This window comes from Arvicola amphibius, chromosome 5 (genome assembly GCF_903992535.2).
Source record: "Arvicola amphibius chromosome 5, mArvAmp1.2, whole genome shotgun sequence".
Taxonomy (NCBI): Eukaryota; Metazoa; Chordata; class Mammalia; order Rodentia; family Cricetidae; genus Arvicola; species Arvicola amphibius.
The window spans coordinates 126,042,880-126,069,696 of NC_052051.1; the positions used below are offsets into that span (position 1 = coordinate 126,042,880).

The window sequence follows — 26,817 nt, forward strand, 5'->3', positions numbered from 1 at the left end:
ACAAATTAAAAACAAACGCAACTTAGTAATAAGTTAAACTGAGGAAGAAAAAGCAATGGAATAGCAAATGAAAGGGACTGGAGAGATGGCTCAGGGGTTAAGAGCACTGGCTGCTTTTCCAGAGGACTCTGGTTCAGTTCCCAACACCTACATGGTGGCTCACAACCTTCTGTAACTCCAGTTCCTCTAGCACTTTCTTCTGGCCTCTGTGAGCACTACGCATGCATGTGGTACACAGACATACATGTAGGCCAAGCTCCCACACACATAAAAATAAATAAATCCAAGAAAAAAATGAAAATGAGGGCAAGAACTAAAAGGCTAGGCAGAGAGTAGTTGGGAGAAAGACAGGAAGATCCAGCATACGGGGAGAGAGAAAGCTGTCAGCAGCAGTGAGAACCACCCTGAGATGCAGTCCTCTAAAGCTATACAATCTGTTCATCTCTGTGTACGGCTTTCATAAGGCTGATGGCTTGGCTTCCAAGATTGCTACTTTGGAGCTGTGGCATCCTTTCTCCATAGCAAAATGCTGTCTGCTACCTCCTTAATGGATGGCTGTAGGGAGTACTGTAGGGAGAAGTTTTGATTGGGAAAGATATTTAGCTTTCTGGATCTCACAGGGCCTCAGATTCCCCCTTGGTGCTTTTCATTCACTAGGCAGCTCTTGGGGGATATTTTTGTCTTTGCTTCTCCAAAAGAGATGCTTTCTGGAACTTGCATGTAGACACGCACACTTTTCCAGGGTTTGCATCCGCAGCCATGCGCACTTTTCTGGGGATTGCCTCCGCAGGCACGCACACTTTGTCCTCTGTGTAGACAGGGCTCTAATCAAGTGCTAACAAGAGACTTTGTTCACTTACACTGTTGCTAAAGTCTTGTAAAAAGATTTAGAAATTGCTAATGTTCGCGGAGGCAATACCCATGAGTTTTATCTCATTTAATTTCTCCAGTTGTTCTCTGAAAGTGAGTCCTCTTAGCTTGAGGCTTATCTTGGTGGAGAAACTTGTTTAGCAGTGATAGGAATGGATGTGAATCCAGGTCCCTCTGGAACCAAAGTCTATTATATAGCTCGTGTCTGATGACTTCCCTTTGTGGGCCTGAGATGTGTCTTTTTTCATTGTATACACAGTAGTGGATGGTGCATAGTTTCCTGTTTGTGTATGGCTCTTGAAAAAAAAATAGCCATTTCTTTTCTAACACATAAAATCTTGTATTTAGAAGAACATAGCTCCAGTAAAAAATACCGAGCCACAGAAAAGTAAAATTTTTCTCAAAACCAGACTTGATAAGGAAAAGATTCTGAGGCTGGTCGGACATAGAGTGTAACAAGCTTTTGTAAAGACGCATTACATACCCAGCTGCCTTGCGAATCTCTCCTTCAGTTCTGAAGAGCACTCTAGTTTGAAAACTGCACAGTTTAAATACCAGAAAATGATGGCTTTCCTGCTGTTGCCTACATTTTTCTGCTATTCTTGCCTTACCTATGTAAATCAGTAGTGTGACAGTCTGAGCTACTGAGTCATACTGGCAAGCTATTGGTTTGTTTTGTGCACGAGCTGATATTCAGGATTTACTGTGCTGGTAAAGATGAAAGTTTGTGAGAAGCTATATGTCTGCCCAGTACTATGTTACAGACTTCAAATTGAAAAAAACCCATTAAGAAAGTTGGCATAGATTTTGATTGGCTAAGAGACTTTAGCCCTTTACCTATCTTGGTTGGGTATTCCCTTCTGTGAGTTTCCCCTTAGGTGGGGATGGGGGGGGGGAGGGTGTAATTCTTGCTTTCCTTTCTCACTGCTTTATCCCTCACTCTACTGATTACAGTGAAAGACCTTATTAAAACTTAAAGTTACAGGTAATCTTGTTTTGGTAGAAATTAGTTATTTTTTAGATCACAGTCTAGATTTATGTACATTATATATTTTAATCAATAGTTGGCTGTGCCTTCTGTCCTGTACTTAATGCTTTTTCAGAAAACACTGAGTACTGTGATAATTTTTCTCTGCAGGCTGCTTTGTACCGCCTCAGTGGAGACTGGAATCCCTTACACATTGACCCTAGCTTTGCTAGCATTGCTGGTGAGTTGTAAATTGTGTGAGTTACTGAAAAGTCTTAGCTCAGTTAACTAAGAGTACACTTAAAGGAAGTGCTGCCTGCGACTGCTAATTTCAATGGCATTTAAAAGACAGTTCTCTTATTTATTCAAAGGCTAAAGAAAAGTAGGAAGTGTTCAGGAAATGGACTGTGGTTTGCTTGAAGTTCAGAAGGTGAAGTGAAGCTGCTCTGTTGTAGGCCTAGGGTAAAGCAGTGGGGAAGGATGTGTGCTGTCATGAGCTGGGCCAGGTCATCTGGGGAGAAGAAAAGCTTGAAAGGTTAGAGAGGTAGAATAGGAAAATGTGGCACATTTACACAGTGGAGCACTACACAGCAGAGAAAATAATGACAGCTTGAAATTTGCAGACAAATTGATGGATCTAGAAAACATCATATTGAGTGAGGTCACCCTGACCCAGAAAGACAAATATCACATGTACTTACTCATAAGTGCCTTTTAGATATAAAGCAAAGAAAACCAGCTTACAAGTTTCTCACAGTCCCAGAGAAGCTAGACAAGGTTCTCTAACCTAGAACTTAGGATCCTAAGAGAGACATACATGGATCTAATCTACATAGGAAGTAGAAAAAGACAAGATCTCCTGAGTAAATTGGTAGCATGGGGACCAGGGGAGAGGGTAGAAGGGGAGGGGAGAAAAAAGTAGGGGAATGGAGAAAAATATATAGCTCAATAAAAACAATAAAAAAGATAGGTTTATGAAATTACTCACTGTGGTTTGTTTCAAATAAATAAAATGAAAAAGTTTTTTGTGTTTCCAAATTTTTTAAAAAATAGTTTTTGTTATTTATATCTTAATTTTTCCCTAGGAAGTATGAAGTACTGTTTATAAAACTTTTTTTTTTAAAGTAAACAGTCTCAATCTGTAGCCCTGGCTAGTTTGCTAGTTTGGAACTTGCTATGTAAGCCAGGCTGGCTTTGAACTTAGAGAGAGTTTTGCCTCCCCCTGTCTCTGTAGTGCTGTGATAAAGGTGATGCCTTCTTTCCTGGCATGTTCTTTTTCTTAGTATATGATGTAATTCAGCGTAAAATTGCAGTTTAAAAGACATTAAAATGCTGAATTAAATATATACTTAGATAAGGCATTTTTCGTGTATAACAGTTCTCCAAATTTTCTCAGGTTTTGAGAAGCCCATACTACATGGACTATGTACCTTTGGATTCTCGGCAAGGCATATTCTACAACGGTTCGCAGAAAATGATGTGTCAAGATTCAAGGCGATTAAGGTATATGTCTCTGGCATAGCTTTTTTTTTTTTTTTTTTTGGCGGGGAGGAGTGAGTTAAGACAGGATTTTTCTGTGTAGCCCTGGCTGTCCTGGAACTTGCTCTGTAGACCAGGCTGTCCTGGAACTCACAAAGCTCCACCTGCTTCTGCCTCTGGGGTGCTGGGGTTAAAGATGTGTACCGCCCTGTCCAGCAACTCTGCCTTTGCTGTACAGAAGATGTCAGGGGGCTGAGTTTGGTCTCTCACAGCAACACTGCAGCTCTGACGGGACCTAGTGTTTAGGTTTGTGCTTACAAGCTGATTTCAAGGTTTTACTGTTCACTCACTGTTATTAACAAAGGAGACTGTCTCTGCCTGCAGTAGTTTTGTCTAAGTCAAAGATGTGTGCCTGACAGGCGCTAGGACAGTGTCAAATGGCTTTACAAGTATTTATTAGTTTATTCTCCATGCCAGAGTGGAGACAAATGTTCTGATGCCTGGACCTTAATAACACTCATTATTTTCAGGTGCTTTATTTAATCACAATTAGTTTTGTTAGTTCAGTAATGTGTGTATAGATTTACACAGTAACATAAATGATCCTGCTCTAAAATGTGCAAATATTTTCTTCTGTGTGCTCACCAGAGCCTTCAGCTCCCAGAATAATTAGTACCACATTGGACTCCAGATTGTTCTGGTGGCTGCCAGTATCACTACCTAATATATGGTTTTGGTTTTCGATTTGTCATAAGAACATGCTGCTTACTGGTGCTGCCTTTTTCTTTTCCTTTTCCCAGTGTTGGGAATTGAATTTAGGACATCAGATAACCTAGGCAAGCACTCTCCACCAGCGAGCTATGTTCCCAGCCCTGCTTCTTGTTTTGAGAGAAAAGAACTAGCTTATTATGGATGTGCATGATTGTCAGCGTCCTTTCGTTATTAATTTCCTACATTTCTGGTATCTTCTATGAAGCTTAATGTATTTAAATCTCTACTTTTTCTCTTTTATGTAGACCTCTGAAATTTCCCTCCCAACTCGAAGAGTTTCATTTAAAAACACTTTTAATGCTTAAACTCTTATTTTAATAGGTTCGCTTTGCCAAGCCAGTGTATCCTGGACAAACTCTTCAAACTGAGATGTGGAAGGAAGGAAACAGAATTCATTTTCAAACCAAGGTATACATCATAGAGTTGGGGATGTGTGTCCTGTGTGACTTCACCACACTCTGTCACAGGGTTGGATGTGTCCTGTGTGACCTTCACCACACACTGTCATTTTGTTCTCTGCTAGCATTTTTTGTGGTTAGTTATAGGAATCTTGGAGAAGAAACTTGAAGTGCTCTTGAAGTTAATGCTGTCATTTAGTTGGAACTAAGATTCCTCATGTACCTTTTAAATATTTTCCCTCACTCACTTGTGAAAGATCTTGCAGCCTGGCTCAAGAGAACCAGAGCAGCAGTGTAGCTAGTCTGCCAGGAAGGGCGTCCGAGACAAGTTTTTGCTGTGTTAGAGGCATATTTACTTGTGTTCTAGAGAACCGTGAGGATGGAGCCTTTAGTTTTTCCCTGGGCAGAAACCATGTGCTCTTGAGCACACAAAAAGTATATAAATTAACATTTTGCATCATAGAGCCTGGGCCTAATTAATAATTGCCAAGCCAATCAAGGTGCCCCTCTGCTGATTTAACCAATTCCGAGGGAAACATAGTGATGCTCCAGAGAAGCACTAAGAGGACATTCAACTGTTTCACTATTAACAGATTCCAAAGCAGCCTTTGTTGCCACAGCTACGCAGCTAATAGTTTTCTGTCCGTCACTCTGTATCACATAGAACAGGCTGAAGTCTCCAGCAGTGACAGTAACACTTTTATTTATGGAGATGCTATAAGCACTGTTGTCTTCAATAGCAACTTTCGGTAACAACTCTGCATTGAAATGGAAGAAAGTCCAGGTTCCTAAGAAGACCTTGATGTTGGTAATGACTTGCTGATGGCCCCATAGACAGTGTTTGAGCAGGGTACAAATACAGCTTCACATGGCTCCAAAGCTTCAGTCTCCGGGTTTCTTTTTGCTGTAGTTTGTTCCCTCAGGAACTGGTAAGTTAGCAGAATTCTGCTGTGGTGTTAATGCCTTCCTGCTGCTGACAACTCGTTCATGGTTTAGGGAAATCATTTGTTTTATTTTGCAATTTTCTTCTGTATTAAAGACCCCAGTGTAAGTTTGGCTTTACCCTTAGAAACAGTCTCTCGCATTTTTTAAAAAATAATTTAAACAGCCTTATCCTGTAGCTCAGGCTGTCCCATTAGAGCTTTCAAAGGCTGGCATTGCACACATGCACTGCCAAGCCCAGCTCAGGTAGCGCCTTAGACTCTGTCGTTCATTCACTCCCACTTACACAGACAGCACACAGCCTGGCTTTCTCTGAAACCTTATTTCACTTAAAACCTTTGCCTCCTGTTCTTCAGCTCTCTCGTTTTCTTACTCTCTTGCATAAAATGGTGGTGGAGTCAGGGTTCTGGGAATCAAACCCAGGGTGTTGCCCATGGTCGGCCCTCGAGTTCAGAATCTTCCTTGAAAATTAACGTGCACAAATGAGCTGGGAATGGAGCTCAGTGACAGAGCATTTATCTGCTGTGCCCCGGGTTCAATCCCTAGAACCATGAAGAAAGCAAGAAAGACACAAACACAGATGTGAGGACCACGGCACTGTATGAAACGTTATAGGTCTTTATTTTCACACAGTCCTAGCATGAACAGTACATGGCACTTTCTGTGCACTTAAGGAGCTGAGAAATAACCTAAATGTAAAGCCTTCTTCCATTTTAAATGGCTCTAAATATGCTTTCTCTTTTCAGAGTATTTTCTCCTTCCCCAGTAATTACAGGGACGTAGAAGACTCCTACCGGGACTCCCTCCTTTCCAGTGTATTTTAAGAAACATTTAAAACAAGTGTTTCAGAACTCTATGCTCATGTGCTTACAGAAAAGCAATTTGTTGAAGTGTATTTTGGTTTTTTTTTAACGGCGTCTATGCTTTTCGCTGGATCTGTATGTTAAAAGGAACACATTGTGGGAAAGGTATTTTCCCTCCTTTTAAGGATGAAGGGAAGTAGTCAAGGAGTTAGTTAAGTTCAAAGTTCTTTCACTTGCTACCTTAACTTTGGGAAACTTGTCTACACTGTAAATCCTTCTTTTTCCTTTTGAGACAGTGTTTGGCTATAGCACAGCCTGTACAGAAACATACTTCCTTAGTCTCGGCTGGCCTTGAACTTGAAGTTCTCTTGCTTTAGTCTTTTGGGTGCTAACATTATAAGCCTGGCTTATATTGTTCTTATGGAAGAAAACTCACTGGAATGATTTGAAATATAGGATGAGGAATGAGAGTTTCTTTAATGGCAAGTGTTAAAGGTTATTTGGATGTTTACTTTATGCTGTGTATGCATCTGACTTAAAATAGGACCCAGAGTTATAATTTTACCATCGTCTGTTCCTAGCCAGTTTTAACCTACATTAACAGGACACATTTGCTCCACATGGTATTATGACACACCCTCTACTATTTCCAACAGTTGATTGCTCACCCTCGGTCCCTTCAAAAGACACTTGGGCTTGGGAAAAGAAAATCTCCAAAATGCCAGGACTCTGGCTCTATCCTAGATCATTTAAATTAGCATTCCGATTTTAAAAATATTTGGTTTTATTGTTTTTAAATTATGTGTACGTGCATGAGAGTGCAGGTGCTCCCAGAAGTCAGAGGGGTCAGATCTCTGGGAGCTTGAGTTGTAGATGATTGTGAGCTGCCTAATGTGGGTGCTGGGAACTAAACTGTTCTGGGGACTGAACTGGGGCCCTCAGGAAGAGGAAGGAAGCAGAAAGCTCTTAGCCACTGAGCAATCGCTCCAGCTCCTTTGATTCCTATTTTGGAAGATGAGACCTGATCATAGTTTTTTTTTTCATTTTCTTTTTTCCTTTAAAAGTCATCAGTTGACTCTCTGTCCAGGCTTAGTAACAATTGTATTAATTCAGAAAATATTTATGTTTATTATTTTATTATTTACATCATTGACCTTTTGTCTTATTTGGCTTTCTAGTTTTTTTTTTTTTTTTTTTCAAAGAAAACTCTGAGGTTTCCTTAAAATGACTAGCATTTCATGATGGACCCGTAAACCGTCAGCGTGAACTGTTTCTTTCCTACCCCACTTCTCTTCAGGTTCAAGAGACTGGAGACATTGTCATTTCAAATGCATATGTAGATCTTGTGCCCTCATCTGGAGTCTCAGCTCAGGCACCTTCTAAGGTAGGCTGCTAAGTCTGGCACCCAGTCACTTCTGTGTGCGAGCCTTAGTTAATGCCACTTTGGGATTTTCAGGCCACTTCCTTAAGCTATGAGAAGCCTCTAGAAGAAATGACATAATTTAAAACTGATTGGAATGAAAAATATTTTGATAACTTAGACTTTCAAAAATCTTTGCAGAATATTGGGCTACTTTAGGAGAAAATAGTCTGCTTTATGAATGTCTAGCTCAGTTTTAATGAGAAATTTTGAAAAGTATTTGGAGAATAAAAGGTGAAAAGTTAAGTAACCTATTCTTTTTTTCTTGATTTAAAGGTTTGTATAAAGATATGAAGGCAATATCATGTCTTATTTATTAAAATATTAATATTTTAGTAATACTAAGGCTTTTGATAAAATATTTGTATTTTGTGTCCAAAATATTAACTTAATAATGTTGAAACTGTCACAAACATTATCTTTTTCCTTCATAAATCATGTTATTATATAACAAACAAAATTAATATTTTATGAGAATAATCTAAGCTTAAAACCTATGACGTCTTACAGCCAGAAATAACTAAACGCTTCATAGAATTTACTACTATTTTAGAAACAAAAACTGAAGACCAGAGGACTTGATTATTTGAGAAGTTAATTAGACCTAGGTACACAGCTTCCTCTTTTTTTTTTAATTCATTAATTTGTGTGGGGCGTGGTCAGGTGGACTCACCTTGCAGGCACATGCAGAGGTTGTTATCACATGTCCTCCTCAGTTTCTTCTCCCCCTTGATTTTTAGACAAGGTCCCTTGCTGGACCAGTGCTGGGGTTAGGCCGTGCATGACCACACCCAGCTTTTGACATGGCTGCTTGGGATTCAAGTCATGACCTCATGGTTTTACAGGAGGCACTTTACCTAAGACACTAAAATATTATTTTAAAATTATGGTAAAATAGAATTTTCTTGGTTCATGATGGTGGCTCGTGCTTTTAATCCCAACACTTGGGAAGCTGAGGCAAGTGGATCTCTGTGAATTGAAGGCCAGCCTGGTCTACAGAGCGTGTTCCAGGACAGCTAGGGCTGTTACACAGAGAAACCCTGTCAAGAAAAAGAAAAAGAATTTTTCTGGTAGGGCAAACAATTCTGGGTTGTATAATACAAAGAAAGTGCGAAATAAGCCTAGTGTGAAGAAAGTAGTTTAGCTGTGTTATCTATGACCTGGAAAAAAAATCATTCTTTATGTATTTGTAATCATTTCTTTGTGAAGTTTTCAAATACGATTTCCTCTTTGTCAGGGTGAGGAGCTTCAAAGTGCTCTCGTGTTTGGGGAAATAGGTCGCCGCCTTAAGGACATTGGACGTGAGGTGGTAAAGAAAGTCAATGCTGTATTTGAATGGCATATCACGAAAGGTGGAAATATTGCAGCCAAGTGGAGTAAGTAAGATTTCTGATTTTATATTATTCTAAGGTAACTTTTAATGGAGGTAAAGTATATTTTATAATTGATAATAGTCCCTTTGAAAGCATTTAAATCTAACCTACATAGGTTTTGTTGTTGTTGTTGTTTTCCATGAGAGCTAATAGGTCTCAGGACATTCAAAGGCATGTATTTTTTCTCTTAAATTACAAATGTTATTTGGCAATTTCATGCACATATATAGTATGTTCTTTTTTTTTTTTTTTTTTTTTTTTTTTTTGGTTTTTCGAGACAGGGTTTCTCTGTGGCTTTGGAGCCTGTCCTGGAACTAGCTCTTGTAGACCAGGCTGGTCTCGAACTCACAGAGATCCGCCTGCCTCTGCCTCCCGAGTGCTGGGATTAAAGGCGTGCGCCACCACCGCCCGGCCATATATAGTATGTTCTAATTACTCTGACCCACCCCAGCCTGTTAATCACTCCTTCTTTCTGTCAATTCCTCATCTACATTCATATCTTTTTGTTTTGTGACCCACTGACTTTAACCAGCACTATTCATGTGAGCGTGGGTGTGGAACTATCCATTCCAGGGGAGCACTCCTTAGTGGCTGGTAACTGGAGTCATGACTGAGTCCCCCCATCTTCCAGTATCTGTCAGTAGCCAGTTGTTCCCCAGGGAGGGCTAGGACTCCATGAGAATCCGCCATCCACTACTGACCGTTGACTAGCCCAGTCTTACGGAAGTCCAGTGCGCATGAGCACAGCTGCTGTGAGCTCATGATTCTATTGTCGTGTCTGCAGTCAGTACTCTTCGCATTCCATATCCCTGATTTCAGCCAGCCAGTGACTGACAGTGCATGAGGCCAGGTGATAATTGTCTCTGGAGGAAAGAAAGGTTGTAAGATTTAAAAGGAGTGAAGCACGTCTGCAGGTCTTCTGCATGCTGCGTGGTCTTATCTTTATTCTCGGCTGTAGGATTGTGGGAGAAAGTGGGCTTATCAGTGAATACTCCCTGGGACCTTTTGCTTGCTCCTTGTTTTCATCCTGGCAGCCTAAGGACACAATATTTTCTCTGGTCTAGCAGCGTTTTTCTACTAAATCTCCATAGTAACATGGAAAAGCAGCCTACAGGGTAATTTTTAGAAAAGGAATTTTCCCATCCAGGTGCTGTGGCATGATGCCCCCCCCCCCCCACTCCACACCCATAAATTTATAAAGGACTTTTAAGTTTCATTTCTAACTGAGGAAATAAGATCCCCATGTAGTTTAGGTTGCTACAAGCCTCTGAACGGGACTGGAGAGATGGCCTAGCAGTCAAGAGCACTTTGCTCTTCCTCTTCCAGTGGACCCAGGTTCAATTCCCAGAACCCACATGGCAGCTAACAGTTGTTTGTAACTCCAGTTCCAGAGGTCTGATGCCTTCTTCTGGTATCTGGGGGCTAGTGTCAGAGTTCAGCAGAGTATGCAGAGCTATCACTGCCTCAGGACTTCTGAGCTGGCGTCACAGGTTAGCAGAATGTGCAGAGTTGCTACTGCTTGTTGTCTTTTTTTTTCCCTTTCATTTTTCTCTTTGGTGGAAATCAGCTCTCCTCTTATGGGCAGAGCACATTGGAAGCTGAGTTATAGAGCCCAGGCTTAGTGAGGATGCTGGTGAGAGAGGGTGAGTGCTGCAGGAACGGGAGAAGGCTAAACACACAGGTCTCAAAGGTGGCCTTATAGACTCTAGGGGTTCACACTGAAGACAAGTGACTGACCTAGGCCAGCGGGCCAGCAATATGATGTAAGTGGTTAATAACAACTAAGATTTCATTTGGAAGATAATATGCTTACGTTGGGAAGTTACCTGTTGGTAACACAGAAAGTTTTCCCCATTATATTTCCATTAGAAATAAGTGAGATGGTTGGAGTCTTGTTCGTTTTTGCCCGCCATCAGTTCTTCGTAGCTCTTGTCTGTTTTCTCATGTCCCCAGGTACTTACCTAGCAAAGAACGCAGCGACAGGGCTCTCAGCCTCCTCTGTGCTCCGATTGACTCTGTCTGTCCGCTTGATTTCATTTACAGCTGTGAAACTGTTTGGGGTTCTTGTTTTCCTTCCAGTCTTTGTGTAACTGAGGCAAATCACAGTATTTGGCTGCAGTGAAAATCTCTTTTGGCCTCTTGGTATGGTAGAAGGCATCCCTTGTGGCAGTCCTGCGTTGCACTAGAGAGTACATATTTAAAGGCTACCTTAGGGAATATCTTGCCTCTACTTTTTTTCCCCCCAACAAGAAGTTTTTAAGGTGTTTTGCCAAATGCTGAAGTACCAGGAATTGTGTGTTTTATATTGTTGGTAAGTTGCCCAGCAGTGCCCATATCATGGTATACCAGAAACAGGGTACAGGAACTAGAAATGAGTATATAGGCCAGGTGTGCTCTGGGGTGCTGTCTTGTCCTTGAGCACATGTAGGCACTGATGGGCCACATTCCAGCCCAAGATCCCAGATCATACCCGTGCTTTCCTCTTCCTTTCTGGCAGTACCACATTTCTGGGCAGAATGCGTGTGTATAGTGGGGGATTTTTTTTTTTAAATTCAAATTATGTCTAGTCCTAGAGAGACTGCTGATATCAGCTGAGACACAGTTCAGAGAGATGAGATCACTGTCCTTTTAGAGGAGCAAAAAATGGATGCTTGTTTTCTGTTCAGCAGGTTTCCTGTATAGATGATGCTCTTTTTCTTTGGTGGTGAAATGTACCATTGAAACGTTTTACTAACAATGGTCATATTTTTTTTATTAATTCCTAAAACCATTCAAAAATTGTTTAGTAAGCTATTTGGTCCTAATCTGGTATTCTGTTAACAGTAAATGTCAGAGGAATGAAAGTTGGCAGAATAAGCGGCTTAGGTCTGGGGATGCCTGCTGTGCAGGAGGCCTTGGGTTCTATTTCCAGCACCACACAACAAAGAAAGAGTGAGCAGGAGGCTTCAGGTAGCCTGCAGAATCGTTTGTGCCTGAAAAGTTAAGCAGTCACTTTGATTTGAAATTTGGAAGCCGAAAGATTTGGAGGTAGAGAACTTTTCCCTCTTACAACTCACTGCTAACAAAGTCTGACCCAGGTAGGTGGTATTACTGTCTTTGCTTCACCAGTGTCAGAGTGGAGAAGTAACATCCTTGTTTATACGGTGTTGCACCTCTGGGGGTGGAGCTTTTCTAGTTCAGAGTCTCTAAAATCAGAACAATTCTGAATTGAGAACATATCCAGGCTGAAAATTGAGATTCAGAATTACAGACCTGCATGTGTGCATGAGGAACACGGGTGACAGAGCCTGGAACGACGAGCTTAGCGTCAGAGGATGGAGAAATCGGTCATTCAGTGAAGAGTTTAGGATTTATGTGCCATGGCCCCTACTGGGTTGGAAGTGAACGGGTATGAAAAGACTAGAAGAAAGGCAGACCTAAGTTAGAGTCAGGATAGTAATGGAGAGGAGAGGATGGACGTGAAAGCACTGAACTTCCCTGAGCACTCTATGTCCGAATAGCAGAAGAAATGAAGACATCTGGGGTAAAGCTGAGGTTTTAAACTTGTGCTCTTGAGAATGGTGACAATGGCAAGATGGGGAAGGAAAAGCAGTTTGTAGTGAGAAAATGCACTGTGATGGCAGAACTGTGGTCGGTCAGGGTTTGGGCTAGATTGTGTGCCTGCCGCTCGTGGGTTGGTGACAGCTGCAAGCAGAGGGTGGGAAGCACAGTCAGTGCATGAGCTTTGCTACCTTGATGATGTCGTGCAAGAGTGGAGGATTGTGTGTCATTCCTGTTCACAGAGAATTCCACTTAGAAATTTCCATTGTATAGTTTATCGTAATGCTAAATGCATGATACATGTTTCCAAGTCATTTGTTTGCTGCTTGAATCTTTAGAGTTATAGGGTACATTCAAACTATTGAAACTGTATACAAGTACTTAATTATATCCTAAATACACCATGTTGCTTGCTAAACAGAATGTGTTCTACATTCCTTAGAGTGATAGGCTTAGGCAAATGGCTTGAGCTGGTTTATTTCTCTCTAATATCATATCTGTATTCTTTTATATTATGTGAACCAATATGTAAAAATTTCATGTAGATACCAAGATCATACAGGTACTATGCATTTTTGTTTGAATATTGTTTGGTGAAGTGAATTAGTTGAGTTTAATGATGTAATTAAGTATCCAGAGCTGACGACATATCTGGACTGGATCCAGGCGTCTCCTGTGCAGTGACAGTGGCCGGATGACCGTGCTCTCTGAATGTGTTTATCCATTTTGGAAACTTGTCCCGATGTGGAAGAAGTGTGGAGACTGGAGAACTGGCATTCCTTGCAGATGAGAGTCCAAGCCTTCTTGAGAAGTTGTTTGATCAGAATCTATGAGCTGTGGCTTGGAATTCATCTTCTGAAGTCAAATTGGATTATCCTTTAAGATTTTTCAGCTAAAACATAAATTGTTTTATCTTTTGAGGCAAGATCTCGCTTTATAGCCCAGGCTGGCCTCAAACCAGAAACTCTCCTGCCTTAACTTCATAAGTGGTTAGAGTATAGGCATGTGCCAGCTCACTAGGCCTAACACTAAAATTTAAAGATGCCAGTTCCAGATTTTGGGTTGAGATTCAGAAGTGTCTTATGAATTTCAAGAAAACAGATTGTCTTTGGAAAGGATCTGCTATCAAATCATCAGCAAGGATTTCCCCAACAGTGAGCAGCGGCTACTCTCCAGCGCAGCTCCTGACTCCATGCTCACAGAACCTCATGCTTCAGAGGCTGGCACTCCTCTTGGCATGCAGCGTGCCCTAAAATTGTTTGCAAAGTTTTTTTTTTTGTTAACAATAAATTCTGACATAGAGATAAAACTGCAAAGATTATAATGAGAAGTAACAGTTATCTTTCATCTGCTACTTCAAACTGTTCAAATTTTATCCCATTTTGTAAAAGTGTATGTACGTAAGATAACTTGGAGACGGTATTGTACGGGTGTAAGGCTACTCTATTATTTCAAGAACAAAGGCATTCCCTGACCACAGAGTGGTGTCAGTGTCAGGAAGTTCACATTTATGCACTGCTCTTATCTGCTCTACCACCTTATTAATGTCTCACCGTTTGTCCCAATAGGTTGTTTAAAGCAAAGGAATAATAACAGTGGTAGTAGCAGCAGTAGAAATGGAGAGGGAGGGATGAATGCTCCCCTTTGGCCTGCTCACACTCGGAGCTGTTGTTAAGTTCCTGGCTGCTGGAACCCAGATACATTGTCTGCCTTATTTATCATCTTGATGGTTTGGAAAAGTTATTTGAAGAATATTCTTTAGTTTGATTTATTTGATATTATTCATGATTAGGTTGGCGAATTTTGGACAGAAAAGTAGCAAAGTTTTATGTCCTTGCTGTCTCTCTTTTTCTTCTTCTAAAAATCTTATATTTTAGTAGGGAGTGATGGCTGCTTTCTGTAATCCTAGCTTTTAGGAGGCAGAGGCATGAGGATAACCCATGCGTTTGAGGATAGCCTTGCTGCTCCTCTTTGGTGGGCGTAGAGAACCTTTCTCTGCCCTTTCGCTCGCTCACCACTTCCTGAACACCCTCTTCACAGAGTGGATGATGGGATTAGGTGACAAGACGGGCTGTGCCCACCAAGGCCTTTTTGTCCAAGGCCTAGGAGACAGAAGCAACGCATCGTTTTTTTTTCTGTCGCCCTTTTTGTGGTTTTACCTCCCCCCTGCCCTGTAAAGACAGTAATTCTAGCTGAAGTTGTTCTGAACTCTTTTAGAGACTTAATGATCATAAATCTGAACTGTAATCACTCAGACACAGTGAACACAGTAAACTCTGCCATTGGGTGGAAGTGCGGTTTCTTTATCCTACAGAAGACTAGTAACCTACAGACATCTGGATTCTAATGACCTGGTGGATGCTTCTCCCACATACACCAAAGCCCCCGTGCATTTGACTGTTTGGCTCCTTCACCCCACATGCCTATGTTCTTTTTTTTTCTCTCATTTTTTTATTAAAGATTTCCATCTCCTCCCTTCCTCCTCCCCCTTCCCTCTCCAAGACAAAGAGCCATCAGGGTTCCCTTCACTATGTTAAGTCCAAGGTCCTCCCAGCTCCCCCTAAGTCCAGGAAGGTGAGCAACCAAACTGACAAGGCTCACAGTGAGCCCATCCATGCTGTAGATAGAGTTCATGCTGCTAAGCGCTATCTTTTCTTGTATCAGTGTAGCCATGAGCTTCTCACAGTTCCAAGTCTCATGTCTGCAGACGGTGAGGGAAAGTGGAAGAGAACAACCATGATTGTTGTTGCTCGGATAGTTACTCCTTTACTCTAGTATTAATGTGTGCAAAGTAAAGTGTTATTACTGAGCACAATTTTTATGTACACCGCCCCCCCCCCCCAGTGGGGCTTGGACAGAGGTGTGCAGCATTAAAACCATAGATGGTAAGTCTATTGGTTGGCAGAGGTTTACTTTCCTTTAAACTTTTCCATACCCTCTCCTTTCTGTCCCCTTCTGTTGCCTGTTTTTGTTGTTGTTGTTGTTGTTTGTTTTTTTGAGACAGGGTTTCTCTGTGTAGCTTTGGTGCCTTTCCTGGAACTAGCTCTTATAGACCAGGCTGGCCTCGAACTCAGAGATCCGCCTGCCTCTGCCTCCCGAGTGCTGGGATTAAAGGCGTGCGCCACCACCACCCGGCCCTACCTTTTTTTTTTTTTTAAACTTTTTAATAGACAGGGTCTTTCTACATAGCCCTTGCTGTCCTGAACCTCACTATTCAGACCAGGCTGGCCTCAGACTCACAGAGATCTGCCTGCTTCTGCCTTCTGAATGCTGAGATTAAAGGCATGTGCCACCATGCCCAGCCCAAGAAGCTATTTGCCATTGTAGTTGATTCCTGCTGGGAAAGGAAGGTCAGTTTTCTCCATTGTCTATGTCACTGGGTACCTTCTTTGCTGACGGCCTGTTAAAGGCCTTAGGTACATCCCAGCAAATTCACTTGTTAGTAACTTTATTCAATTCCTAGTTATATGAGTATTTCTAGATATAAAATGCCTCATTAAGAAAAAGCTATTTATTGAGCCGACTATTACAAAGTACTTTAGAAGAAGTAGATTTGCAAGCTCCACCTCATGGTGCACACTGCAGGAGGATTGCTGTGAGCTCAAGGCCAGTCTTGGCTACCACATGAGACCCCATCTCAACATCCACAACAAAATTTTGTACGTGACAGAAAGTACATGTTTTAGAACAAGTACAGAACACATGGATAACTTGGGAGCCGTGACAGTTCCCATTTAGTTCACTTTTTGTGTTGTATTTTGGAGAAAATGTAACACATTGTTTTCTTGTTTTCCCAGCTATGGACCTGAAGAATGGCTCTGGAGAAGTGTACCAAGGCCCTGCAAAGGGCTCCGCTGACACCACTATCATAATCTCTGATGAGGATTTCATGGAGGTGGTCCTGGGCAAGCTCGACCCTCAGAAGGTAATGTTCTGAAAGTTTTCATTAATTAAGTTTATACTTAAATTCTCATCAACAAGTCAGATTTTAAAAATTACTATTTTAGTTAGTAGCTTTGAAATAATTTTTTGGGGGCTCTAAGTCCAATTTATCATTTACTAAAAACAATATAAAGCCCAAAGTAGGCATTTTAAATCTATAGTTTGAGATGTAAAACTTGTATGTGGTACAAGTTGAATAATATCTGAGGTGTTTCAACTTTCAGCTAGTGGATTTTGGGATATTTGTACATATTTTACTAATCTAAAAATTTGGAATAGGAAATGCTCCAAAATTAAACAAACAAATGACCTCCCAAAACACCTTGATTTGCTTTTCTCAGGAAGTTAGAGTTTTGCTTTAGTGACATTCAGCCAATATAAAGTATTAATAACTCATGAAAAACCTAGAAATAGGATGCTTATAATAGTCACTGAAGTTGAAGCATTCCAGGGCATTGGAAATTATCAGTAAGACAGGAGGCCTCTGTGACTACTGTTAATATTACTCTGAAACCGTTATCTTTTTCAAACACAAAATTGAAGTAGCCCATGCAGTAATTTACATAGAGGAGAAAAATTAGTTATTTTCAGTTTGTAGTAGTCTGTACAATGAATGGGCTCAGACTATTATTTGAATGTACAAGTATTAAGAAATGACTTCCACATAGCAACAAAACTCATGAGATGAAAGAATTGAAGAAAACCTGTTTAAAAACTATACATTTATATGCTATATGAAATACTTGTTTAAAAGGAATCCTCAAATTTTGAAAGTTTCTGAGAAATGCAACTTTACTCGGTTCCTGGTGATAACTGCCACTGAGAATTGGGAACAAACAACAAAACTAACCCTGGCTGTCATTTCCTTTCCCCGCATGCACAGCTAGGGGTTTGTGGGTGTGTGCACCCACAGCATGTGGACCTGCTGCATCAGCTGTTCCTCTACCGCTAAGGAAACTGCATGTGAACACAACCAGTGTGTCTCCTGTGAAGCACTGGGGTTGTGCCAGTGTCACTGCTTGAGGACTCGGAGCAGCCAGTCCCAGACAGTGTTGACAGTTAACGCACGCCCCTGGCAGAAGTCACTGCTCCCATATTTATACACAGTTGAGTCCCCCAACTCTTGCATAATCTGCAGAGACAGTAGGTCGCTGACTTGAGTATGCTATACTGCCCAGACCTAATGATGGTCAAAAGAACCTATAGGAACCCATGGTGCCAAACTCAAAATTGCATAACAAACCAGTATCCCAAGACACATTTTCAGGAGAAATTTGCTTTCTAAAAAGACCATTCCATGAAAGCAGTAGGGATATCCATTTTACCACACAGCGTAAATCTCAATGTAAGGTCACATATGAGAAACAAATACTATATGATGATACATCCTGCCTATGACAGCACTTTAGGAATGGATCCTAAAGATGCTCAAGTCGATGGGGTCAAAGAGATTAGTGGTTAAAAATGACCCAGATTCAGTTTCCAGTACCCATATCAAGTGGCTATGAGCCACTTGTAACTTTAGTTCAGTTCCAAGGTATCTGATACCCTCTGGCCTCTTTGAATATCTGTACACATGTGGTACACATGAATGAAATTAGGAATACATGCAGGATATAAATGAGATATTCTGTAAGTAGGAAGAAACCTTGGCAAACAAAGAGCTCAATAACACAGATATAGACCTTAGTAAAAGCCCCCAACTAGATCAAGCATAAAAAAGAACATTAGTTTGAAGTCTTTAAAATTTTCACATTCAGACAAAAATAATAATAAAGAATTAAGAGATTTGGTATGTGTGGGACACCATGAAAATATCGGACTTCTACATCAGAATACTTAGAAGCTAAGGTTATGGACATAGGAACTATTCAGTGCAAGTGTGGTTGAAAACTGCCCCAATGTTGAGAAAGACATGAACGTAATGATACATGATTCAGAGTTTCCAAATGAATGTGATCAGAAAAAACAGTCACTGTGACATAGTCAGACGTCAAACTACAGGTTTATAAAGGAGGATTCTTTAAACCTGAGAATGTGCCCAATCATGTGTAAGTTTTCAGTGGCCCCATTAGACTTAGCAGACTTCTGAACAGAAACACTGCAGGGCAGGAGTGTGGAAGGATGCATTTCAAGGCCTGAAAAGAGATAACTGCCCACCAGAGAGTTACTACATCAAGTAAAGCTCCACCTCAGAATGGGAGGAGTAAAGACCTTCAGAGTAAGTAGCAGTGAAGGAGATGGAAGACAGGGAGTACCACACCAGCACTCAGTGGAAAGGACATGACATGAGGACTGTATTCTTGGAAAAGGAGTAAGTGCAAGGGTAATGGTCGGTGTCTTTCCCTGTCCCTTTGCAGGCCTTCTTCAGTGGCAGACTGAAGGCCAAAGGGAACATCTTGCTGAGTCAGAAGCTCCAGATGATTCTTAAAGACTATGCCAAGCTCTGAAGAGCCCACTGTGCTGTCAACAAAAATGGAATAATTACATACTCTGCCCAGTTATGTTCCAATATTCTGTGATGTGATCAACAGTAACATGCAGCAGAAATCGCTTAACATTTTCAGATTTCAGATGACTTTCAGATTTTCATTTTCTACTAATTTTTCATATATTATTTTTACAAGAAACTGTAATCTAAATAGCAAGTAATTATTCTGTCCTTAGATCTGTATCTTAATAAATTTTCAACCAAGTCTGGTTTCTTTAGAATTTGTAATAGCAATAATATGTTGAAAGGAAAATTGAATGAATAAAAGCCACCTAATGTTCACCTCACTTACTTCTTTTCTCTTCATTCATTCCCAGAATGGATTCATTTTCCGCTGTTAGAATAGTTCTGTGCTTAAGAACAAAGTCTTTGTGCTATCAAATAATTCTTTGATCCCCTCTGCTTAAAACTGGATATCACCAAAGATGAGACATTTTGCTTCATCAGTAGCCTGAAATAATAAAGACAGTCTCTAGCAAGTGCACTCACATAGCTGTTTCCCCTCCATTTCCCTCAGATGCAGTGAATCTGCTTTTGCTGGTTTGTCTGCAGAGGAAGCAGGGACGTGTGGATAGTAAGGCTGGGATGGAGGGCATCAGTTTTGTTGCACTTGGAATTCTCATTCTTTGTTGACTCTTTGAGGATCAGCCTTTGTGATGGAGATTTCATGGGGGTACTCTTAAGTTCTGTTATCTATCAGAAGTGGGCTTGGGGTAAAGGATGCTACACAGCCTCAGATTTTATTGGTAGGTTTCTCTGAAGCTGGGATATTCCTTAAGAAGTATCCTGAGGCAACTAACAATTGATTAGCCTTGAAGAGGGGTGTGACCTTGGGCCAACAGCAAAGGAATTCCTGGAGTATGCTTACAGTCTTCCCTGCAAGTAAGGAAATGGGTCCCTCAGACTTGACCCTAAAGTGCAGAGTGATCTACTCTTTGCCAATTTAATTTTAATAAAGCAATGGTAATTTATAATGTTGGTCTTTATTATACCAAATTCCTGCTCATGATGAGCTTGGGGAAGCTCAGTGGTGCCCTAGTAGAATAAGTTTATCAAGTTAGATGTTCCAGTTCACTAATGAACGTGTTGATTATTAGGTGCTCAATACTTGTCTCAAGTTAAGTTGTATTTTGGTTATCTTACCTACCTTTCTGAAGCATGTTATTAGTCTCATGTTTCATAGCAGTTTGGGATTATTTATTTTTATTTATCTTTTTTCATTTTACATACCAATCCCAGTTCCTACTCCCTCCTCTCCTCCCATTCCCAGCTCCTAACCCTCCCACCTCCCAACAACTCCTCAGAGAGGGTAAGGCACATCGCTTTGGGGAAGGTCCAAGGCCTTCCCTTCTACATCTAGGCTGAGCAACATATCCATCTAAAGAGAATAGATTCCCAAAAAGCTAGTACTAACAGTGGGGATAAATCCTGCTGCTTCTGCTAGTATCCCCGCAGTCTGCCCCAGCCATACAAGCAGTTTGGTGCTGTGGGAACTCCTTTGGCCAATGGCCTTTAAGATGCTGAACCACTTTGGGCGTGGTCTTGGGTACTATAAAAGCAGATGTAGAAGATGCACTCTCTTGTCTGCTGGATTTGGTTCCTGTTCCCTGCTCATGTAGAGGATGGTTGATCTGTGAGTCTACCCTAAATAAAGAACCCTTTATTATACTCCAGTGTGGGACTATTTTATTGAAATCCCCTTCATCTGATGCCCAATTGGGCAGTGGAACAGGATGGAGCAGGTACCTTGCCCACATGGCTTGAAAGCACTCTGCAGCTGAGCTACGTCTTTGGCATGCAGCTGCCAATACTGTGGCTGGTACAGTGACTTGGTTACTCCCCATGGCCCGCCATGTGGTGACTTGACAATTTCCTGTGGTCCGCCCACCCGTGCAGCTTTCTGGTTTGTGTTCCTGGATCGTAAACTCTGGGTTCCCTGATAGTCTGACCACCAAAAAAATCTTCTCTGTGTACTAAATCGAATTGATGGGGAAATGTTAATCTAAGTAGTCTATTGCTGTAACAAATCATATCCCCACAAATTCATTGCTATATTAGCTACGAATGGCTTTAATTTTCTTCTTTGTCCTTCTGGTCCTATACATTCAATCCAAGATCTCACTCTGTTTTACCTAAGATAATGATCCAATCCTTAAAAGCTGGACATTTACCTACTAAAGAGGCCAATTTCAATGCCAAACTTTCTGCTGCAGTTATTGATACACCTGCACCTGTGTGTACAAGATTTTCAATGACGTCAGTTATTTGTATTTTTAATTTTGGTCTTTGTTCATTTATAGAAGTTTGCCAAACTATCTGCTTTACTGTTTCTCCTAAATTTTTTGTTCTCCTTCTATAGCTGTTCTATCATCCAGAGCAGTATGTTTTTTTTACAATAGCCACTCTGTTCTTTAATTGCTCTGGGAAGAAGTTTCTTCCATGATGACAGGAAATGACTGAACCGAATTTGGCGTGTGGGTCTGCAAGCAGCCCCTCAGGTATTCCTGACAGCAAAGGGTTCCCTTGACTGTCCCTTGTTGATCCACATTCATTAGTCCAGTGTCTGCCCTTGCCATATCTTCTGCATAATCCAGAAGGAAGGAACATTCTGTTTGGATCATGCGTGGAAAAAAAAAAACATTGTTTCTAGGAATGCCCTGTTTACAATCTTTTTTAGGTGACCTTGTTTACTGCAATTGAAATTACTTGATATTTTGATTTTTATTCAAGCCTCTGGAAATTACTTCTCCTATCTAAGCATCATCTTGGTCTTGAGATTCAATATTGATTTTATCTCAGATCCATTCCACTAAGGGTGCTGATCTTGCCTTTAATGACCTAATTACCCTTTTGCATTGTGCATTAGCATTTTCAAAAGCCAGAGATTCAATTATTTTTTGTCTAGTTTCTGAATTTGGTATCATTCTATTTATTGCTGAAGCTAATCTTTGTAAGAAATGAATGAAGGTTTCTTTTGGGTCCTGTATAACTTTAGTAAATGACTCAATTTTCTTTCCTACTTCTCCAATTCTGCCTCAAGCATTCAAAGCTACTATACAGCATAAAACCAAGGTGTAGTCATCATAGAGTTTGCCTTTGCACATTAGCATAATCTCCCTCTCCAAGAAGTTGGTCTTAGGAGATTTCCATAACTCTATTCATACTTTGTTGTTCAATGATCTTGGCCTCATCTTTCAACCAGGTTCTCCACTGTAATTGAGGACCAGGCTCCAAGACTACTGTAACCAAGTCTCTCCAATCTTGAGGGATAATTCTATTACAAGTTGACCACAAGTTTAACATCTGCTTCATAAAAGGTGAATGTATGCTATATGAGACTTGCAAGCAAGCAAGCAAGCAAGCAAGCAAGCAAGCAAGCAAGCAAGAAGATAGCGTTCAAACTTTTCAGGACATCATAAATGGAACAAAATTACGATTTTTTGAGATACTCAAAGGTCAAGAAGGTAAGGAAAACAAATTTAATAGAAGCAAAAACATTCTTATATAGAAAGGTTGTGTAACCTGAATAAATATGACCAGGTAAGATCCTCATGATAAAATTTTATAGTCCAACTTTCAAAAGCACAAGACAAAGAAAAAAGGTCCAATTTTTGCACTAGAAAGTGCAAAGTCACATTTAAGAATATCCTGATTAGACTACCAGAAGAATTCTTAGAAGAAATCATAAAGGCTTGGAGGAAATGGAATGACATATTCTCTGTCCTGAATCAAAATAACTGCTATCAGGATTATTATACCTAACAAAAATATTCTTCATGATGAAGAAGAAATATAAACTTCTAAAGATATAAAAACTGAATGAAGTTCTGAGGTCCAGATCAGCCTTCTAAAAGATGCTTAAGGGAGGACCAGGGAGATGGCTTGGTAGCTAAATTGTTGGTAGGGAAAGCATGAGAACCCGAGTTTGGGTTCCCAGTACCTCTATAAGAAGCTGGGCTTGGTGACATCAGCCTGTAATCCCATAATGGGAGTGATGGGGGCATGGGGAGAGGTGAATATGTGTGTGTTGGGGGCTTGCCAAGCCAGGCAATCTGGATCAGAATTGGTGAGTTCCATTTTCAGTGAGAGACCCAGCCACAAAAAATAGTGACACTGGGTATATCAACCACAGGACAGGACAAGCTGCACATGTTTAGAAGTAGTTGAGCAATGTATAATGAATTCCAGAGTTTGGTGTGGTGCCGTGTGGTGGTGGTGGTAGTGGTGGTGGTGGTGGTGTGCGCGCGCGCATGTGCACATGCACCCTTATTTGGTTACATTTTGGTGTTTTTTTTTCCCTTTTGGGTGTGGTTTCATTTTCTTGATTTTGGGGGGTTTTATTGTATTGCGTTTTGTTGTTTTATGTAAAAGAACTTAAGGTTGGGTGCAGGGGAGGATATAGAAGGACTTAGGGTCAGGGAAGAATATGATCAAAATATATTTAAATTTACTCTGTCTTGAAAAACCAAAAAAAAAGAGCGATAAAAACCTGTTTAAAATAGTAAAAAAAATTAATGATAAAAAGAGGTCTAGAATGTAATAAAATGAGCAAAATAAACTCATGCAGGCAACAAGCACACATAAATAATGCATTAAAAATAAAAACGAAATAAGGTGGGGCGTGATAGAAGATGGCGACCTACAGTAGCCTTGGGCTTTACATATGCACGCACAAATGTCTGTATTCCCACTAACGTGTACACACATGCCTGTACCATATGCATATACATATAAACAATACAACAATAGTAAAGATGCTTAAGGGCATTCTACATTCAATGTAAAAAAATGTTACTAAGGCCTGTGGCGCATGTCTTTAATCCTAGCACTCGGGAGGCAGAGGCAGGTGGATCTCTGTGTGTTCGAGGCCAGCCTGGTCTACAAGAGCTAGTTCCAGGACAGGCTTCAAAGCTTACTAGCAATTCCATTAGAAGAAAAGACATACATAAAAGGGAAGAAAATCAGAATCAATCCTTATCCTCACAGTAAACCATTAAACTACAAATGTGAATAAGGAAGAAAAGAAAAAAATGTTTGAAATTATTGGAAGTAAAGTAAAATAAAGATGGAAAGAACTCTTAACTATTAATAAAGCCTGAGATGTAAATAGAATAGTTTACATTATTAAAAGATACAAACTAGAAGAATGGAATAAAAAATAAGACTCAACAGCATACTGTCTCTGTGAAATTCACTTTAGCAGTAACGAGACATGACTGACAGCAGAAGGATGGAAACCAGTTTTCCAAGTGAACATAAAGTGTACAGGTATCACTATAAATATCTCACAAGACAGGGTTTGAGATGAAGCTGGAAGAAAAGACAAAACAGAAAATTATATATGACCAAGGGATCGAGTCAACAAGAATCATAACAATCATAGACCTCTGTCTATTTAATGTTGGAATATCTAATCTTAGAAAACAAATGAATACCACAGGCTTATTAAGATTGAAATGATATTTTATGTATTGTCCTGATTACAATAAACTAACATGAAAAGACAAAACCAAAAAATATCAAGAATATACAAATACCTGGTGCCTGACAGCACAGTTTTTGGATGTACAATATGTAATCAAGGAAATCAGGATGGAAATGAAATTTTTTGAATATGAAATAGAAATATAATATATCAGAAATATAAAATAGAAAAAAGAAAACTTACAGCAAGGGTGCTTACATATAAAAAGTGAAGAACTCAAGCAGTATAACTTTCATCATGAATAAATGAAACATGAAATTAGTTGAAAAAATAGCAAAATCAGAGAAGAAATAAATTAAGGGACTAAAAAGACCAAAAGACAAATAAGATAAAATTGACAAGTCTTTAGTTAGACTAACTGATAAAACAAGAAAATCATATCCTAAATAAATAATATTAAGATTAGAAATGAGATATTATAATCAATACAAAAATATAAAAACATTTAGAAATTAATATGGAAAACTATGTGATAACATTTTGTAAAAATCTAGAAGATATGAAATCATTTTCTTTCTTTCTTTTTTTTTTTTTTTTGGTTTTTTGAGACAGGGTTTCTCTGCAGCTTTTTTAGAGCCTGTCCTGGAACTAGCTCTTGTAGACCAGGCTGGCCTCGAACTCACAGAGATCCGCCTGCCTCTGCCTCCCGAGTGCTGGGATTAAAGGCTTGCGCCACCACCGCCCGGCTATGAAATCATTTTCTAGACATTGATTATCAACTAAACTTGAATCATGAAGACATAAAAAAAAAACCCTAAATATACCAATAACAAGTAATGAAGTTGAGTCAGTAGTAAAAAGTCTCCCAGTGAGGAGGAGTTCGGGATCAGCGGGGTTCACTGCTGGCTCTTAACCATGCTTTAAGAGAAGAACTAATGATGATTTTTCTTTAACTCTTCCACAGGATTATAAGTGAGGGAACCCTTCCAAACCTATTGTATGAGACAAGTATTCTGCTACCCAAACTGGAGAAAAACATAAGAAAAGGAGACTATAGATTATGATAGTAATAGATGTAAAACTTCTTAAAATATTAGCATATCATATTCAACAGCACACCAAATTGGCCATACCCTGTGGCCAACTTATTTCCATCTCAGAGATAAAAGGATGGTTCAATATATGGAAATCAGTGTAAGTGTGGCACTTTTCATCTATAAAAGAAAGGAAGTATAAAATGTTGTATCATCATCTGAATGGATGTAGAAAATAATTTGTTAAATTTCAACACTCGTTCCTGAAAAAAATTCTTGAGCAATCTAAGTATAGAAGGCTCATACTTCAAAGTAACAAGGTTGTATATGAAGACCCCAGCCAAAACGCTATGCTGACTGAGAAAAAGCTGAAAAGTTTCCTTAAAGAGCCAGAACAAAAGAGTGGGGTTAACTCTCATTATTCTTACTCAATATACTGGTGGACGTTTAAGCCAGAGTAATTTCCCAACAGAAAGAAATGAAAGACATGCAAATAAGATGGAAAGAACGGAAATAATCATCTGTCTGCAGATGATTCTCTACTTAGTAAAAGCTTCAATTAAAAAGCAAAATAAAACAAATTAAAAAAACAACCAAACAAAAAACCCCCACAGGAATGAGTAATTTCAGCAAAGTTATATGAAACATAACCAGTATATAAATTATTAGCTTTCCTATACACAATCAGGGTTTTGATGAAAAAGAAATCATAAAAAACATTCCTTTTCAAAAAGCTACAGGAAGATCACAAGAAATAACTTTAACCTACTAAAGGAAAGATGTATACCATGCAGATGAACACACACTGAAGAAAAAGTGAAGAAAACACAAAAGGATGGAATGATTTTCCAAGTTCATGGATTGGAAAATTAATGTCCACATACTGAAATCAGTACAAAGACTCAATGTGTTATCCATTCCAGTTACAATGACATCTTCATAGAGCTAGAAAAATTGGTCCCAGAATTTACAAGGAAACAAAATGGACCATGCAATGCAATATTTAGAAAAAGCAAAATTGGAGACATTACTGGAGCTGTAGAGCCATAGCAATCAAAACACCATGATACTGGCATAAAAACAGATACATAGACCAACAGAATATGGATCGCAGAGACATGTATTTACAGCCAACAAATTCTCATCAGTGGTGCTAGAAACATGCTTTGGAGATAGGACAGCCTTGTCAATAAATGCAGCTGTGAAAAATGGGTATCCATAGAAACACTGAAATTTGACTCCCTCTCTAGCTCTACCTGGAAATCAACTCAAAATGGACTGAAAACTGAAACATGAAATGAATAGAGAAAATTTAAGGAAAACACTAGAAGACATTGGGGCAAGTAGTGATTTTTTTTTAAA

At 39.9% G+C, this 26,817-nt stretch overlaps 1 protein-coding gene across 2 annotated transcripts in view; it reads left to right on the top strand.

Moving 5' to 3' along the window:
* Hsd17b4 (hydroxysteroid 17-beta dehydrogenase 4) overlaps positions 1-19,283 on the top strand; it is a 70,260-nt gene extending 50,977 nt beyond the window's left edge. For both annotated transcript variants that reach the window (XM_038332213.2, XM_038332212.1), the window contains exons 18-24: positions 2,009-2,078; positions 3,234-3,340; positions 4,409-4,495; positions 7,528-7,614; positions 8,888-9,026; positions 16,361-16,488; positions 18,866-19,283. In XM_038332213.2, coding sequence (XP_038188141.1) covers positions 2,009-2,078; positions 3,234-3,340; positions 4,409-4,495; positions 7,528-7,614; positions 8,888-9,026; positions 16,361-16,488; positions 18,866-18,955 — 708 coding nt within the window. In that variant the 3' untranslated portion in view covers positions 18,956-19,283. The remainder of the gene's footprint in view (positions 1-2,008; positions 2,079-3,233; positions 3,341-4,408; positions 4,496-7,527; positions 7,615-8,887; positions 9,027-16,360; positions 16,489-18,865) is intronic.
* Positions 19,284-26,817: the final 7,534 nt, after the last annotated feature.